General features: G+C 36.9%; 1 protein-coding gene across 1 annotated transcript in view; it reads left to right on the forward strand.

Annotated features, from left to right (window-relative positions):
• Nucleotides 1-5,964: 5,964 nt before the first annotated feature.
• LOC127800706 (alternative NAD(P)H-ubiquinone oxidoreductase C1, chloroplastic/mitochondrial) overlaps nt 5,965-16,481 on the forward strand; it is a 37,380-nt gene continuing 26,863 nt past the window's right edge. The window contains exons 1-2 of the mRNA XM_052335481.1: nt 5,965-6,313; nt 6,414-6,619. Coding sequence (XP_052191441.1) covers nt 6,262-6,313; nt 6,414-6,619 — 258 coding nt within the window. The 5' untranslated portion in view covers nt 5,965-6,261. The remainder of the gene's footprint in view (nt 6,314-6,413; nt 6,620-16,481) is intronic.

Consider the following 16,481-nt stretch of genomic DNA (forward strand, 5'->3'; position numbering starts at 1 on the left):
TATTTAAATAATTATTAAAACTTATTTTTTCATAATCTTGTATTTTCTTTATTTCCTGCTATTTTTCCTCAATAAGTCCAAACTAAATATTTCTCAATTATTTTCTGAAATATTTCACTATAAAAATTCATAAAATAACATTTTTGAATTTCTGAAATTTTTTAGAAAATTTTACTCACCTTGACTTAGCCTCTCAGTCTTCCTCGATATGCGTGCTCTAACCTCAAAACACAAGTCCAGTCAATTTTCCTGGCTCCGTGCATGCTCATCTAGCTCCAAATAAATTCCTAGATCTTTCTAGGATTTTTCTACAATTTTCTCCATTTTTTCCATAATTTTTCTATTTTCTTTTTCTTTTCCTTTTTTCTTTTTCTTTCTTTCTTTCTTTCTTCTTCTTCTTCTTCTTCTTCTTCTTCTTCTTATCCTTCTGTTTCCTGCGCGAACTGTCTGTGCCATGCCCACCTTCGCCCGCCACCTCTGCGCCCTGCGCTGTCGTGCGCCATTACCAGCCACCCCACCGGCCTCCTACGACCTCGCTGGTCGCCGTCGCAGCCCGCTCGTGTGCCGCCTAGCTCCGCTATGTAGTTTGTTGTTCGTGGCTACCATAGCTGGAGCTTGACGCAACTAGTTGGAACGCATGGCTACCGTCGGCCACTTCCGCCACCATTTCGCGCTAACCATCTTCACTCTACCTAGCCGCCGACATGAGCTCCCATCTCTCCCTCAACCTCTCGGCTGCTACAACAGCAGCTTAAAGCTGCTCCAGCCATGGCCACATTCGGCCATCCCTTTCTCTCTCACGATCTCTCTCTTTCTCACACTAACTCTCTCTTGAGCTTTGTTCTCTGATCCCTCGACCAAGCTCTCTCTCTCTCTCTATCTCTCTTTCATTGTTTCACTAGGCCAAGCTCTCTGTCAGGCGTCCACAGATCACATATATATACATATATATATTATACACTTACCATCCTATCTCATCTTAGATTTTTTATCTATTTCGGATTTTCTTCAAATCTTTTCGCCCACTTTTCCTCAAATCTACTACAAATTTCCTTCAATTCTTGCGAAAATCTCGGTCTCCTCACACACGCACACACGCACACAGCTGTATATATATATATTTATATCACTTTATCCCATAATAATAAGAAAATTATACATTTAAATTCCAAGATACATCTCTATTTCACTTAAACAATTCTCTAATTGCATTTACATTCTCAAATGTTAAATTAATTTGTATTATGATATCGAAAATCCAAAATTAATAATTCATGGCTTATTCGATAAGGACAATTTCATCCCTACGCCCTCATCAGACCCTTGTTTAGTCCCAAACCCACTCCAGGGTTTATCCTTACGCAAAATTGGAGCCCTCTTAGGGTTCTGTCTATTTTCCGAAAGTCTCTTACGAAAATTCAGTTTTTTTAGCCTAAAATACAGCTGTACTGAAAACTATTTCCGTTCTAACTAGTTTCAGATTCATAAATCTCATCTCGAAATGCTCGTTGGTACCATATTATTTTTCTTAGACGATTTCACTTTGGGGCATTCCCTTTTTTATCGATTCGGCATTTATAACTGCTACAAAACCAATTTTTTTGGTATTCTAAACTTGCTTAAATTACATGGCAACCTCACAAAAAATATGGGATCTTACAGGTAGCCATAGCTGACTAACCATCCAATCCCCAAAATCAGCCATAAGAGACTCGAGGAAGTGGCTGGGGGGCCTCGGGGCAAGGCCAAGACAAGTTTCTTGGCCAACAAACTGCCAAAAACACGTCAGAATCTGCCAATTTTCGGTCGAAAGTGGCTGAAAGTTTAGCCATTGAGAAATCAATTTTGAGAGCTCTTTCGGTGGATTTTGGACTCATTTGGGACAAGAAAGTAAGTTAGTGACCTTGGTTGAAGCGAGAGTTGTCGTTTTGGGGTTCGAATTTGGCTATAAATAGAAGAAGTTTGGTCGAGGGTTTTGCAAGTTTTTGAACTTCAAATTGACCCCGATTTTGAACGAATTGAGGCACCAAATTAAGGGGATTTTGTTGCTCATGAGATGAGGATCAAATCTGGAGAGTTTGAAGCATTTTGGTAGCCATTTGAAGGGGTATTCGAAACTAGCCGAAAAAGGAGGCAGACGTCAAAGCCGAGACTTTAGCCGACAAATCAGAGGCCTTCCGGCCTTCCTTTTGAACATCTAGATGTACCATCATGATCGAATGGGCGAGGCGAGCAAGGTGGCGAAGTCAGTCAGCAACGTCGGTGTGCTAGCGCTGGAGAAGATGACTGGCGTGTGGCCTTCACGCGCTAGTCATCACGCACAAACCACGTGCCAACGCGTGAGGGCGCGTGGAAGCTCAAAAAATTTTGAAAAAAAATCTCAAAAAATGAGATCTTGGAGGTTGTGCAAAGAGTTTTGGTATTTGTCTTCCCGATTTCTCGATTTTCGCAATGACCAGCCTCGTTTTGAGTGCAAACGATGCTTCAAGGTAATTTCAAGAATTTTATTTTGAAGTTCTTAGAACATTATGAATTGTTGTGAAAAAAGATTGGAGAAAATAGTTTATTTATTTGGAATTTTAAGAGAAAAATGGGAGAAAATGAAGGAAAAATAAATAAAATAAGGTATTGGTGCTTTCGGTGATTAAATATGATTTATAAGATTATTGTGCTTGAGATAAAGTGATTTGTGCAACTTTTGAGATTTGGCACAAAAGTCGAGGTTGAGCAAGCAAATCGAGGCGATGCGCATTTTTCGAGGTATTCTAAACTTCATGCTAAGGTGAGTGGTTTTTCCCCAAAATCTTATACATGTTGTATTTTGCCTGTGTTGAGTATGATAGTCATGAAAGTGGCTAAGTTATATGTATTATATGAGCATCCTATCAAATTTGTACATGTAATTTTGCATTGATGGATTATGATTTTTACATGGTACGATATTATTGGCATATTGATACTCGTACATGGGATTAGGATGTCGCCCTGATAGTGTATCCGTAATTCCCCAAGGGCAAATGATTGAACAACCTTAAGCTGAAAGTAGGTCAGGATTCTACTTAGGGTTCCGTGCCGAACCGATGGGCCAGGGAAGTTACACTAGGGCATGTGATCGTTTATGTTATTGCATCATGCATTCATATATCATATTATTAAAGCCTCACTAGAAGATTCATCTTCTAATTGGGTTATGCCCCTAGAACATTCAAACGTTCAAGTTATGATATGATAGGTTCAGCCAGTTGTTCTAGTATATGCTCATTCATGAGGATTTATGATATGTTTTTAGTCATGCTTAGAAGATTATACTATATTGAAGATCATGTATAATTGTTACGATTTAATGTATTTTTAAGGAATTGTCAGATTGTATCTAAGGTGCTCAGTTGTTATCTCTTGATGATAAGTCTCCATGTATTTAAGTATTTGATGATATGATGGTACAAATTCTTATGTTATGATTAAGTGAATTTAGTTATGTACCGTATCAGGTTTAGATTTTAAGCTTCCGCATTTGTGATGATTACCTATCTTAGCTTATTGATTCTTATTTTGGTATGCTGAGAAGGTAGAATGGAATTGTCGAAAAATGATTTATATTGAGTTTATGAAAAAAAAATATATTCTTGAAATTCCTAAACTATTTAACGCTCGGGAAAAGCGGGGCGTTACAAAGTGCCTCTAATCTTGCTGCACTTAGACTTGAATATTGCTTTTAATATTTTGATCCAACTGCTCTTGTGATTACTCCAAGTTCTCCAATCCAAATTGCTTATGACTCTTGGCCCAAGTCACTTTGATTAGCCTATTTAGAGCTTTTTTTATCCTTTTAGCTTTGACCCTTATCATTGATCTACCATAGATGTGCAATGGATCATTGGTGTTGTCTTGTTGTCCTTCATGATTGCTACCTTGATCTCTATCACTAAACAAATTGGCCAACTCTCAAAGCATCTAGAAAGCCACCATGGCAATATCTTAATCAAAGTTCTTGATGCTCAATGCTTTTATGTTGAATCGAGCTACAAAATCCATCTAAGTAATCCCTCGAGTTTTGCTTTAGGTTAACCAAGGCCATAGCAGATTTTTTTTTTATGTCTTTTAAGGGGAGTAAAGTTAACCAAAAACTTGTTTCTCAATTGTTCAAAGTTAGTGATCAAAGATGAGCTAGGCTTGAGTATTGGGTGTGAGCATGTCCTTCCCATGTAATGGGGAAAACTTGGCACCACATAGCATCTAATGTAGCTTGAACCATCATGTGGGAGGTGAAGAGGTCTAGGTGGTTGGTCGAGTCAATAGTGCCTCTATAGAGTTTTCCAACTAGGATGCTAGAGACTTTTTGGAAGGACTATTGCCATGATCTCTAGCTCAAAGGATGACTTAAACCAGAAGCTCGAGGTTCTTCCTTCCTTTTCTTCATCTAGGCAATCTCCTTTTCTAAGAGACATAATCGCTTCTCTTGTGGAGTTTCACTTGCTCAAGTATGAGCCAAGTTGGAGTAGTCTCCATCAAAGAGATGTCGTTCCTTTCTTTGTGCCTCGTGTGCCTATTCTCTCATTCCTCCTGGTGTAACTTCCTCTCTTCCCAGCATTCATCACTGTGCTCATCTCGACCCAAGTGTTGCTCATCTCAACTTTCCTCCTGACAGTGCTATTGGCTAAGGAAATTAACGAGTAACTAGGTTAAGTGTTGTACTTATCCTTCCAACTGAGTGAGACGATCCAGAAGTGGTGGTGAGTTTTTCGGGCAATGTCCCCTCGTGCTCCTTCATTACGTAGGCTTGCCCCTAACTTGGGTTAGAGTTGTTATTTCTTCTAGTGGCAGTTCACGAGGCGTTCCTTCTAGATGCCACACTAAAAAGGACTTGAGCTTGGAAAGAACACCTCGTAAGAAAAGAAAAGCAATCAATCCTATTGCGGGTGTTATGTGATGATGCTAGACCAATCATCCAAGTCTTGCCTTTAACCGAGTACCTACAAGGGCGAGGCCTTTGTCTCTAAGGAGAACTTTGATGCTTGAGTTAGTACGGAAAAGGTCAGCTAATATAGAATAGGTCTTTATTAATGTGTTTATACCTTCAAGAGTTCACTCCTATTTATAGATGGCATAGAGTGATATCTAGAGTGTAGTTTAACCGCTAGGGCAAGATTTTTAAGTGGTTAGAGAGATTGCTAAGATATTAAAGGAATTCTTAGTTAACTAGGTTTGCTAGAGAGATTCTCGATTGACTAAATCCAAAGGAGTAGACTAGTCCACCTTAATCTTTTACCAACAATTAATTTGGATTCGAGTCAGGGTTGAATCCAAGGATGGATATAGATCTTGGAGATCTAGGGGACACGTCGCACTCTTAGGTGAAAACACGTGGCAACTTCAAATTGGCTACATGTGATGCTTGGTGATTGGTGGGCCCACAAGGTATGAAGTAATTTCTCTCTTTCGGTTATTCCCTAGTCATCACTCTTGGATTAGATTAGCTATCTCAATTTGGTTCGGACAAATATTTGAATACCCTTATTAGTTGCACAAACACATGTTGCATGCTCTAGTATACAAAAGAAAAAACTATGAATCCAACTTAGGCATGACGAACGTTGTACAATGTCAAGGTACTTGGATCTATTCATGACAAGAGTGTTCACTTGGTTCGGATCAGAAGTAAAATTGGCAAAAAAATTGAATTAAAAATTGGATTGAACCAATTTGTTTTGGTCGAGTTCTACTACATGTTAACTATAGACAGTAGCTAGTGTAGTATATATACCACTGTATACATGCAACAATATGTACGTATTGTTGTTGCTGTATGTATCAGCAATGCGTAGTGCGTATAAATGTTGCAGAATATGCAGTATGCACTGCTGGATACTAACAATAATATATATGGCACATACATAACTGGTTTTCGGTCCCAATCAAGGCTGGACACGACCGAAACAATCCAAATCACGGATTGAAGACTAAAGAAGAATAAGCTCAATTTCGAACCAGGCTAATTATTTTGATTCAATCCGACTCAATTTTCAATCCGGACTGATATTTGAATTGTTCATGGTCGCACGGTTTATCGAAGCAGTACTAATGAAGGCCAGGATTGACAGCCGCCTCTTCCGGGTCCCGGCTTCGTCTATCCGGTCGAACAACCTGATCCGGTCTATCTTCTCAACCCAGTCCACACCTCTTCAAAAGCGTGGAACCGATAGAGCCACGTAAAAGCAGCAACAGCGCCCCCCACCCCCCTTCCTTCTCTCTCTCTCTCCAATGGCGCGCGCTACGTCGTTTGCCCCTGCACCGCGGCCACCATTATTCAACCGTGAGTTCTCTTCTATTCAGTAGGAAATCTACTCTTTTTCCTGTCAGTAGAATTACGAGTAAAACAATTGGATTGCCATATTTGTATTGGTTCTGTACAGGGTCTTCAGTAGGTTTGAAGCAATGGGGCAAACTGTTTATGCCGTGTTCTTTGACTAAATTCGGAGTAAATTCATTGTTGCTCGGAGGTTTCCGCAGGAGCGGATTGCGACTTCTTGTTTCGGGCGCAGCAGGAACGAATGGAGCAACAGCGGATGTGGCCGAAGGCGAAAGGGCACCGCGGCCTTACGCTTGGCCGGATAAGAAGGTTGAGATTGATTGAACTATTCTTAGGTCACATTCAGTATTACTTTTGGAAAATTATGCTAATATAGTTGATTCGTTATTTTGTTTGATGAGTTCAACAATTACATTTACTGGGAAAATATAATACGTGAGCTTTTGGTACTAGGTTTACGTACAACTAAAAACTGATGCAGAAATCTGAAAATTGTCTTGACTAACGGTTTGGTTTTGTAGCAAATTATTAAGGAGGGAAGCGTTCTGTTTGTTGGAATGCCCCTCAAATTGTTGCTATGCAATGTGCTTCTGGCTCCATTCTTTCTCTGCTTCTGGTGAATTGATTGGAGGCATACGCTATATGAGAAATATATCAATATGAAATATTCATTTTTTTTTAAATGCTTAACATGCCCAATGTAATTTACAACATAGAGACCGGTAGTTAAATTGCAATCGAGTCAAATTCTAGACTTCAATAGCCAATGTACTACAGCAAATATGGAATGCCACTAAACCATGGGTACTGAAAGAGCTATCCTATCCAGTGGATCAATTAGATTACGTTGACGTGTCTTTCTTTTCAAGCAATCAATTGGGATTTCTGACGGTGACTTGAATTCTTCAAGGCTTATGGATTTGGAAAGGCCCTTGTACACAACTGCTTGAAAGTAGTGCCATGTTTTGCTGCCCTATCTATATTGTACAGTGTTTGGTCTATGTTCATGACTCACCCTATTAAGTTGATTACAAGGGCTGTTTTAACACATAGTGGACAATAATTTGTTTTTTTAAGGTTTAGTGGCACAGGTTCAGGTTTTAAATGGTGTTCCTTGTGGTTAAATATTGTGGGATGGACCAAATACTTATTAATCTACATGGTTCATTAAGTGTTAATTGGTCTGACATTCATGATGATGGTGGAGAATTCTGGCATCAAAGTTTGTACTAGTAAAGAATGTGGCCTAGAGAAGTTCTAGGTGGTCGTTGGGAGAGTTAAAAGAAACAAAGGTTGGAATACTCATTTAAAAGTGTTGAAATTTTACTTTTCCAATACAATTTCAGTAAATGAAAAATAGAGTTCTAATATTGCTTGGTTGTTACTGGTTGTCTGAGAATCATCATGTTGAGTGTATTGTACCCTTTCCTATTTGCATTTGGATATCTGTGTCTCATGGGTTAAGAATTAAATGAATTATTTTATAGAACTGATTCTCTTTCCTCATTGATTAGAGTGAAAAATTGGTAGGCTAAATAAGGCTATTCCCTGCTATGCATTGCACTGTTATTGGTTTCCTTACCAAGCAGAAGTTAGATTCAGGATAATTCATTAGTTTATCTATAACCAAGTTGAATCTAAAAACTATTAAAATTTGTCAAGGCCTATTGAATGATGCTAGAATAAGTTTTTGACCAAGAAGCAGCGACTTCTATTTCATTTTTGTTTTTTTTATAAGATTATGACAAGTCCTTGAAACATAGTGGCAAAATGTACCCCCTCTGTCGTGGTCCATTATAGAAACAAGGAAATAAATTAAATATAGCTCTTTATCATTTCATAGTTATCTAATAAAGTGGAATTATAAGAAATTTTCACTTATTTCCATGAGTTATCTAATGAAATGGAATTATAAAGTGCCTAGAGAAGTCTTCTGGGGGGTTTTCTTAAAGAGGAAAGGAGTCCAACTTGCTTATACAAATTTTTAAAGATGTGTATCATGGAGCAGAAACAAGTTTAGAACTTGTGGAGGAGATATTGAGGCTCTTCTAATTTTGATATGATTACATTAAGGATCTGTATTAAGTTCTTACGTATTTGCCCTAGTAATAGATGAACTCACTAAACATGTTCAAGCAGAGCTGCTATGGTGTATCCCATTTGCAGATGGCACAGTGTTAGTGGATATGACAAAAGAAGGCATGAATATTAAGCTTGAATTATGGAGGAACACTTTTGAATCTAAAGGAATGTAAGTTTAGTAAGAATACAAGTATGGATGATGTTTTGATAAAATTTGAAGATTCCCAACCAAAAAAAAAAAAATTGAAGATCAAATTGTACCAAGAAAAGGCCAATTTAGATATCTTTGATTAATCATCCAAAAAGATATGGAGATTGATGAAGATGTTACTCATAAAATTAAGGTGGCTTGGTTAAAATGGAAAAGTGCATTTGGTGTTTTGTGATGGTAAGATTCAACTAAAGATAAAAGGAAAATTTTATAGGACAACTATACGACCAACTTTGTTGTATGGCACAAAATGTTGGGCAGTAAAGTACCAACATATGTGAAATATGAGTATGATAGGGATCAGCATGCTAAGATTGATGTGCGACCATGCAAGAAAAGATAAAACTAAAAAACAAGTTTTTGTAATAAGGTCAAAGTGACTCCTATTAAAGATAACATACATGATTAAGATGGTTTGGTCATATGAGAAGAAGACCAATAGAGGCTCTCATGAGGAGATTTGATTGCATGGAAGAAGTAGTTAGCAAAATAGGTAGTGGAAGACCAAAAAAACTTGAAAGGAGACACTTAGGTTTGATATAAGTAGGTGGGAAATTATTGAAGAAAACGAAATGGATAGAAATGAATGGATATCTAAATTTATAGTCGACCCCACATAGTGGAATGCTTGATATGTTGGGCTGGGCTATATGAAGTCTAGACCTTTAGCCATCTTTTTCTATGGTCATATCCTTTGTATAGCCATCATATCATATGTCAGTTTAAAGATTTTCCACCAAGTTTCTTTGGGTCTTCTTTTATATATTTTGCTACAAATTTTCTGCATTTCATCCATTCGCTTCATGAGTGTATCTATCGGTCTTCTTCTCAAGTGTTCAAACCATCTTAATTGTCTCTCCTGCATCTTATCCTCAATAGGTGCCAACTTTAATACATGTGATCTTATTTCTTATTTTATCTTTCTTTATATGGGTATACATCTATTGTAATATCCTTATCTCCTCATATTTTATAAATGTTGATACTTAACCATCTAATATTTTGAGTCATGCAACAAAAATGGTTTTATAATTGTCCGATCATATTTTCCTTTTAGATTTATAAGAATTTAATGATTTCATAAAATACTACACACTTGTCCACTTGAAGCATCATACCTTGATTCTATGAGCAACATCCTACGTTATCTTGTTTTTTTTTTTTCCTTTTAACAATTGAAGTAAGATATCTAAACTATTTTTTTAAGAATAACTTGATCTCCAAGTCTCCACAAAATCATCCTCACGTTTATTTTTGTTGAGCTTTCTATTATGTGTAGTTTTAGACTTGCTCAATTTAAAAACTTTGGATTTCAAAGGGCCTGTTTGATTGAACTTTCATTTTCAGTTTTAAAATTTTGAAAACAAAAACTGAAACAACGTTTGGTTACCTCTGTTCATTTCAAAATTTTAAGAATTTCGAATATTCCTAAAACCTTGTGTTCACTTTTGGTTGTTCATTTTATTTGTGTTCTTTTCTCATCCCCTCACACCTAACTTTCTATGCTACTCATTGTTGTCATGACACCCATATATTTTGGAATTCGACTTCACTGATGGCATCGCTAAAAATTGTTGGCCTTATCCCAAATCTCCTTTTCATCGACCGTAACCAGTGCCAATTCCTTTCTTTGTAGACATTCCCTATTGGCTTCTCTAAAAGACCTTGTTAACTCCCATCTTCATCTCATGTCTTATTCATCCTCTTTCACTATCAACTTCCTTCTTATCCTGCTTCATATTCAATTTCCAGTTGCAGCTCCAAAAATGTTAGGAGGTTACCATAGATGATTTTCTTTTTTAGATCTCATTCAGATTTGGTAGTTTTTGTATCTATTTTTCTTTTATTTTCTTTTTGGGTTTCTTGTTTGATTACTGTAGGTGGATGGTAGGAGGTCTTTTTAAATGTGAGGAGATTTCTTGTTTTATGGTTTCAGATTTGAGGAGGTTACTGTAGTGAATTTCTTCTTATACAACTTTTTTTTCTCTCTTTTTCTTTCTTGTTTAATTTTTTAATTAAAAATTATAAGTAATACTATTTTTATAAACAAAATGAAAATTTTAAAATAGAAAAAAATAAATTTATAGTTACCAGAAATGTGCTACGTTTAGTCATGGTATGGGATCATGTACAGGTTATATTAGCATGGCAATTTTGTGGTACGAAGAGGATAGGCTTAATTGGTTTATTATTTTAAGTTGTACTTAGATCAAATTAGTTGGATTGATACCTTGCTATTCTAGAAGCTGGTTTATTTTGTTTTGTTTTGAATTTCTTTTTATGTTCTTCTACAACTTATGCATTGAAGAATCCTATACAAAGAAAGTCAGGTTTGAATATAATTCAAAATGCAATACAATATATAAGAAGGTGAGCTAGCTAAGCTATCTTTTTTCTAATTTTTTTTGAAAATTATTCTGGCTTTTAGTTTCTTCCCTAGTTTTAAATTGTTTTAATTGATTCCATGCATTGGTTGGGATCCCATTCTTGGGGACCTAGATAGTGTTCCTCACAATCATAGGATGCAAAAGAACCACAATTCAAGAAAGCATGATCCAGATTACAGTTCTAGTGGGCTAGGAGGGAACTCGATAACTATGTGTGAATTATATATATATATATATAATAATGCAAAATAAACTGACTTTCTTAAAATCAAACAACATGTTCAATTGTTCATTTTTTATTTTCAAAAATTTGAAAATTAACAGCTTTATCAAACAATGGACTGAGTTTTTATTTTTTATAAAAGCAAATAAAAACCGAACACAAAAAATTGAAAAGCAAAAACTGAAAAAGAAACTAAAAACTGAAAGCTCTGTCAAATGCCCCTTAAGGTGTTTTTCCATAATTTAACTTTAATATTCATACCTTTTGTCTCACTTATCAATCCAATATTGTTTGCAAACAACACCAAAACACTACTTTTTTTATGTGCTTTATGAGTCCATCCATTTCAAGAATAAAGAGGTAAGTGCTTATTGTAGATCCTTGACGTAATCTAATTCTAAGATAAAAAGCCCTAGTATCATCTCTACCAAGTCCTGACACACATTTTTGCATGATCATATCCTTAGCAACATGTATATAAGTAATCCACGTTCCTTTCTTCTTCAAAATCAAAATCTTCCACAAGATTTCTTTAGACTCTGTCACAAGCTTCTTCCAAGCCTATAAATACCTTATGCATTTTTTTTAATATCTTGACCTTTTTATTAGAAGCCTTAGTAAGTAAGTAGCTTACCATGAATAAAACCAAATTAGTTTTCAGGGTCATTAGTTTTTCTTTAACCAATGCTCAATTACCCCCCTCCCCCCCTAAATTTCATAATGTGGCTCATTATATAGAACCCTTTATAACTTTCACAAGATTAAACATTTTCTTTATTGTTGTAAAGAGGCACTAAAGTGCTCTTTCTCCACTCGTTCAACATTCTTTTCGATTTAAGGATAATGAAAAAAATCCTTAAGTGGTTAGGTAGTCTCTTGGTATAAGCATCAAGATTCTCGCCTATTAAGAAAGTAGTTTATTCAGGAAAGTTGTTGATAAGCCATTCCAAAATAGCTTTGCCCTCATTATTTCTTCTCCAAAGGCCTAACCTTTGTGCTACTTATTTACTTTGCTGCCCACATGACCATTTAAGTTACCTTCTATAGTGATCTTCTCTACTTTAGGCATTTCTTAACGACCTCTCTAAGTCATTTCAAAATTTTGCCTTCATCTCTTCTCCTAACCTAACTTTTGTTGCATATGTACTAATAATTTTCCAAGTCTCTTCTCCTAGAATAATTTTAGCTGCAATAATCTTGTCTCCAAACCTCTTTCAATTTACTGCTTTATCTTTTAAATTCTTATCTATAATAATCCCCTCTCCATTCCTAGTATGATTTTTCCTTGAGTACCAAAGTTTTATCCAAATTCAGTTAACATTTTAGCCTTTTCGAACACATCTCATCTCTTGAAGAATCATACTAGGAATGGAGCTTCTTGTCAAATCATCAAATTCAGTTAACTCTTTTCCAAATCATCAAGTCCACTACTTCCATAGAGCTTCTTGTCAGAGTTCTAATGCTCCATGATCTAATCCTTACTCTTTGGCATTGGTTTAATTTTTTTAGTTGCATCTATCCATGAATATGTGAGAATCCATATACATTTTACACTACATTCAAGCATCAATGTAATGGCCATAGCTCATTTTTCACTGCTTTCAAGCAATACAATGCATCAGGAAGAACATTATGCAATAACAGTTTTCAATTTTTTTTTTTGAAAGAAGGTAGGATTTTATTAATGCAAATAATATGAGGACTATTATAACCAATAAATTATCCAGACAACAATACCACAAAACACTACCAAAAGTATTCAAAACAAGACCAGAATATGAATCCCACAACCACAATCAAAGCTGAAGAATTAGAAGCTAAACTGAGACCCTTCTGAAGCTGAATCCCAGATCTGCCATGTGAAACTGGATCAGATCCACTGCTACTTCCAAAACTGTAACAGATCCACACTTATAAGAAGCAGAGAGCAGGAATATGGAAATGAGCGGTCCCAAGCTTGTATCCAATAGATGAGGCATGTAATGGCAAACGTGGACAGATCCGAGGCAGGTACTAAACCATTATCAAACACCACTCTATTCCTTTCCAACCATATAGTCCATAAAATACTAAACAAAATGGAGAACCACAACTTTTTAATTTTTTTCCCATAGACAAAGCTTCCCCACTGGTCTAACAGGTCCAAAATAGATCTGAGCAACCCAACATAACCCCCACCACCGGAAAATCTTGCACCAGCAGTTCCAACTTACCTCTCATAGAAGGAATAAATGATCCACCGATCCTTCACTCAAAGCACAAAAAGGGCAGGCAATGTTATCAGCCCCGAAGAATCCTATCCTTGCTAAATTCACGTTTATGTTGATCCTGTTTAACAGAAGTAGCCAAGTAAAAATTTCCGCTTTAGATAGAGCAAGAGTAATCCAAATATTATTAACAGGCCGCAATGATTGAATACCCCTGTTGAGAACAGCATTAGCTTCAAATTGTAGGCATAAAGATCTGATGGAGAAGTCACCACTTGCCATCAAAGACCAGGAGATTGTGTCTTCAGAGTTAATACTGAAAGACTGAGAAGAGATTAGCTGCATAAGATCTTCCAAGTGTACTGACTCCCACTGGAATAAAGAGCGTCTCCAATGCAGATTCCAAACCCACACAGAACCTGACCAAGAGCCCACATTAGAAATTCAACGACCTTTATCCTCCAAAATCAGAACTAGTCTTGGAAACCTCTCCTTTACCATGGGCAGTCCCAACTAGTTATCTTGGCAAAATTGCACCGGTCCCGTTTCCAACACAAAACTTACTACTGCTTTCAGCCACAGTTCTAACCTCCGAAGGGTCAAGACAAGCTGCAGAAATATCCTTCCAAACTGTGCTAAAATGATGGGAAGAATTAGATGGAGATGTCAAGAGGGAGTGATATTATACTTGTCCATAATAACATAGCACCACAAATAACCATCCCCTCAAGAAGTCTCCACTACCATTTAGATAACAAAACATTGTTTTACTGAGGATAGAACCCACCCCGAGACCACCTAACTTCCTGCTTAACTCCACCTGATCACATGAGACAAGGGATGGCTTCTTCCCCTCACTGGACCCTCCCAAAAGAAATTTCTTATTTCTCAACAGCTAGGGTTTGTTTAAGGACAGAAATGAGAATGAGAGAGAAAGAGAGAAGAAGAGGGAGAAAAACAGAGAGAAATTAGGGAGAGGGTGGAAGAGAGAGAAAGGAATTCAGTTTTCTTATTTCTCAACAGCTTCAATACGGTCTTGAGTAGCTTTATATAGCTACTCTATATTCAGTTGTCAGTTACATGTAACTGAAAATGTACAACTGTTCTGGAACTAATCATTTCAACTAATCAATGGAAATAACAGAAATAATAGCTGCTAACTACTCAATTAATCTGCTGCAATCAACTCTCCTGTAAGCCCAATACACCTGAGGTCTTGACATTTTCCCCCTCCTTTAGAATTTTATTGTCCTCTGGAAATTAAAGAAACTGGGCAGCTTGAGGGAATTGGGTGAGCAGGTCCCGCAGCAACTCCCAAGGGTTGCTTCTTTCTCAACCTGATTATCATCTTCAATAGGAGGTAAGGCAAAGCTAGATAGATCCTGTGGACCAATTGTCTTCGTAAGTAAAGAACATGGAAGACTGGATGTATGTTAGTGTTGGATGGCAGCTGCAATCTCTGGGAAGGACGGAAGTGCAACATTGCAGGCTGCCACTGAATAGTCTGCCATGGAAATCCACTGGTCAGATTTTCTGTAACTTCAAATCCTTGTGCTTCCCATAGCTTGTATAGAAAACAGCTAAGCCACTTGACTTATTTTATTTCTGAGGAATTTCTGTAGTTTCTTCCCTGAAATTAGTTTACAAGTTCCCATCTGCTGCCAATAAGAGTCAACTTCTTCCCTTCTATTTCAAATGTCACCTCAAGTTTATTAAAATCAAAGAAAATGGGGCTAATTGTCCTCTCAGTGCACTCCCAACACAATGTCACAGCCCCCTAGTTTGAGAATCCGCAAGTCAGCAATAAATTCATGCCCTTGCATCTTCCATCTGAAATCCACACATCTTGACTTCTTGTACATCTTGTTCCCATTAGCCACTGTTACTGACAAGGGAAAAGTAGTTTTCACCTTGCAGTGCAATTCCTTGGCAGTGTTCTTATCCAAGAAGCTATAAGTGTTGCCACTATCGATCAATTGTGAGATAATTTATGATTTTCAACATATCAAGGAACATCTAAAGTGGTTTCTAGAAGCATTTAAATACACAACATTTAAAGTATTAAGAAAGGCTTTATAGTAGAGTCTTTTTGTTTTCCAATATAGCCTTTATGGCATTAATTCTCTAGGAATCTTTTTGTATTCCAAAGCTGCTGTAAATGCCTTGATTAGCCTTTATGGTTGTTTGGCTCTATATAAAGAGAAAAGAAATGAGTAACCATATCAGATTTAGTGAAATAAAAAAAAAACTGCAACTTTGCAATATTATCCAGCATTTGTGGTTCTTTCAAAAGTTTTATTTTTAAAACCACTATACTTCTACATGCACCAACAAATTTTGGTATCAGAGCCAACATCCCAATTCCAGTTTCAAAATGGCCTCAAATCCTCCATCTACATCAAGCACTATGTTCTCCTACTCTCAAAGCCAGGTTCCCATCTTTGAGGGTGAAAACTATAGATATTGGAGTGATCAAACGATGTTCTTCGTCATCTCTCAAGATTTGTGGGAATTGATTGAAGAGGATTATGAAGAACCACCAGCTGCAGGCTCGAATATAGCTTGGACTGCAGAGAATCAAACCCAATACAAGAAGAATACAAAGAAGAACGCCCTAGCCTTGATATATCTACATCAAGGCATAAGCAAGTCCATCTACCCTCGCATCTATGGTATCACAAAGGCCAAAGTTGCTTGGGAAACATTGAGGGAGGAGTTCCAAGGTAACAACAAGGTTGTTTCCATAAGGTTGCAGTCACTTTGGAAAAGTTTTGACACCTTATCCATGAAGGATTCCGAATCAATAAAGGAGTTATTTTCAAGGGTTTTTGAGATTGTGAATCAAATCAGAGGCTATGGAGATCAAATAGACGAAAAGAAGGTTGTGGAGAAGATTCTTAGGAGTTTACCTCCTAAATTTGATCATGCAGCAGCTGCCATCGAAGAATCCAAAGACTTATCAAAGATCACTATGTTTGATCTCAACGGTTCTTTGGAAGCACATGAAGAAAGGATCAAGAAGTCTTCAAGTCAGTCCTTGGAGCAAGCTTTTCAATCTAAG

The sequence above is a fragment of the Diospyros lotus genome, chromosome 4 (genome assembly GCF_014633365.1).
Source record: "Diospyros lotus cultivar Yz01 chromosome 4, ASM1463336v1, whole genome shotgun sequence".
Lineage (NCBI taxonomy): Eukaryota > Viridiplantae > Streptophyta > Magnoliopsida > Ericales > Ebenaceae > Diospyros > Diospyros lotus.